Genomic DNA, 2,266 nt, shown 5'->3' on the forward strand with positions numbered 1-2,266 from the left:
TCTAGTTGGTTCTAGTTGGTTCTAGTTGGTTCTAGTTGGCTGGTTTGCTCTTTATTCCATTTCGCCACTGTGGCCACTCCCACGTCCTCGAGCGTTTGCTCTTCCCTAGATTTGGGGGTCGATGATGTAGTCACCCCAAATGTCCTTGCCCTGGAACCTTCTAGCTAGTCGCACAGCTGGTCCCATTGGCCTTGACTCTTCTTGACCTCTCTTCCGAAACTCTGCTTCTGTTTCCTCTTCCATAAAATCGAGCGGGTGACTTGACTCTAGATTAAGATCCTCAGACTTTGCCTGTAAAAGGAACTTATGCTAAATGTCTTAGGCTTTGCAGGCTGGCAGCTCGGCTCTGCATGAAATCAGCCGTCGATGGCAACACATGAGCTCCGACGGGACTTTATTAATGGACACCGACATTTGAATTTCCTATTTCCACGCGTCGCAAAACATTCTCCTTTTCTTGACTTGATCTTCCTCCCGACCATTTAAAAAATACATATAAAATAAACCTTCTTGACCCATAGCTGGTAGATACATGGGTACGGGGCCAGGCCGGACCTGTGAGGGGAGCCTGCTGACCTCACAAAGATAAAGATGATTATTGAATCATCTTTAAAGCCCCTGACCTTTGCTAAACAAGAGACTGAGTTATCAGCTAGGGTGGTGCCTGGGTGTGCCCGAGGAAAAGTTGACCTTTCTGTTTGCAGAGAAAGTCAAGCAGTTCAAATGCTGGGTCTGACACGGGCTGACCCACCCTTAGAGGAGGAGATGGGGAGATGGGGAGAGAGAGGGGCTTTGCCCTTAGGGCCCTGCTTGGCTCTGTACCTGGATGTCATCCTACAGCCCCGTGGACTCTCAGTGGAACCTGATTTCTGCGTATTCCGAGTTGGTTTCCTGGGACTCCTGGGTCTCCCACGGTCTGAGGCCTGGGAAGTTGAGGGCGGCGTAATGGATCTCCTCTTGCTCGTTCTTCGATTCTGGGACTTGACGGGATGGCCCGGGTCCCGGACTGCCATGGGACACGTGGCGTCGCTTCTGGTTGTCCTTGGGTTGCAGGGAGTTGACATCTGCGGGTGGGGTCTGGGACGGACTCTCCCGTTTGGCCTTCCAACTCTGAGCCTAAGAGAAAAATTCATTCATTAATTCATTCATCCAACAAATCCTGGAGTGCCTACCGCGTGCCAGGCACTGCTGAAGGATCGGAGATTGCATCGTAAGGGAAAAAGGAAAGCTCTTTTCTCGCCGAGCTTTACGTTTCATCCTGGGGCGGAAACAATCAGCAAATGTCTGCTGTGGCCCCCGAGCAAACCAACACGGGCAGACGCCTTTGGCCTCTTCAGAGCTGCTCCGTCACCATAAAGACCTGGCCCCCCCAGTGGCTAATACTCTGTTCCCCGTCTCTACGATTCTGTCATTTTGAGGGCGTTATACACACGGAATCAGGCACGTGTGACCACTGGAGGTGGTTTTTTCACTTTTTTTTTTTTTTTTTTGGTCTCTAAGCTCTACGTAACTGGTTGCATGCATCCAGTTATTTGCTCCTTTTGATCGTATTTGAGAGGGTCGATGGACCTCCGTGGGTTTTCAGCGGATATCATGGAGAAACGGGCTCGGGGTATGGGGAGCAGAGAGGACCCGCAAAAGCAGGCGCTGTTGCAGGCGGGGGTAAGAGCAGTGGGACGGATTTTGAAGGGCACGTCCTGACGTTGATTGTGGGGTGTCAGAGAAGAGAGGCACGGAAGACGACTCCAAAGCTTCAGGCTTGAGCAGCTGGGCAAACGGGGTGCAACTCGCTGAGATGGGGAGAGCAGAGGAGACGCAGAAGCGGTGTGTCACTCGGATGTTTGCTTTGGGGCAGGCTACGTTTGAGACGCTTGTTAGACATCCGCAAGGAGGTGCGGCCTCCACAGCCGGATAGGAGTCTGAAGTTCACGGGCGGGTCTGGGAGACGTGAATTTTGGAGGCGTTGGGGCATAGATGTTCTCGCCTGGAAAATATCCAGCATTTCTCGACACTCACAAGGTACCAGGTCATATTCTAAACGCTTGACAGGTACGATCGGAGCATATCGAATACCTGGGATGGTCCTTGGCGATAGGTACAATTTTCCTCATTTTACAGTTCAAGCAGTCGAGGCACAGATAAGTGAAGGGACCTGCCCAAGAGCGCAGAGCGGCGAAAGCAGGATTGAACCCAGGCGGCCCCGCTCTTAACCACCAGGACGTACTGCCTCTCCGTGACTCCGTGACATCGATCACTGCTACATCAT

At 52.1% G+C, this 2,266-nt stretch overlaps 1 protein-coding gene across 1 annotated transcript in view; it reads right to left on the minus strand.

Moving 5' to 3' along the window:
* Window positions 1–11: 11 nt before the first annotated feature.
* Window positions 12–2,266, minus strand: part of SIGLEC10 (sialic acid binding Ig like lectin 10) — a 6,738-nt gene continuing 4,483 nt past the window's right edge. The window contains exons 8-9 of the mRNA XM_011384586.2: window positions 823–1,116; window positions 12–291 (exon numbers count right to left, since the gene is read on the minus strand). Of these exons, the coding sequence (XP_011382888.1) occupies window positions 853–1,116 (264 nt within the window). The 3' untranslated portion in view covers window positions 12–291; window positions 823–852. The remainder of the gene's footprint in view (window positions 292–822; window positions 1,117–2,266) is intronic.

The sequence above is a fragment of the Pteropus vampyrus genome, unplaced genomic scaffold, assembly GCF_000151845.1.
Source record: "Pteropus vampyrus isolate Shadow unplaced genomic scaffold, Pvam_2.0 Scaffold593, whole genome shotgun sequence".
Lineage (NCBI taxonomy): Eukaryota > Metazoa > Chordata > Mammalia > Chiroptera > Pteropodidae > Pteropus > Pteropus vampyrus.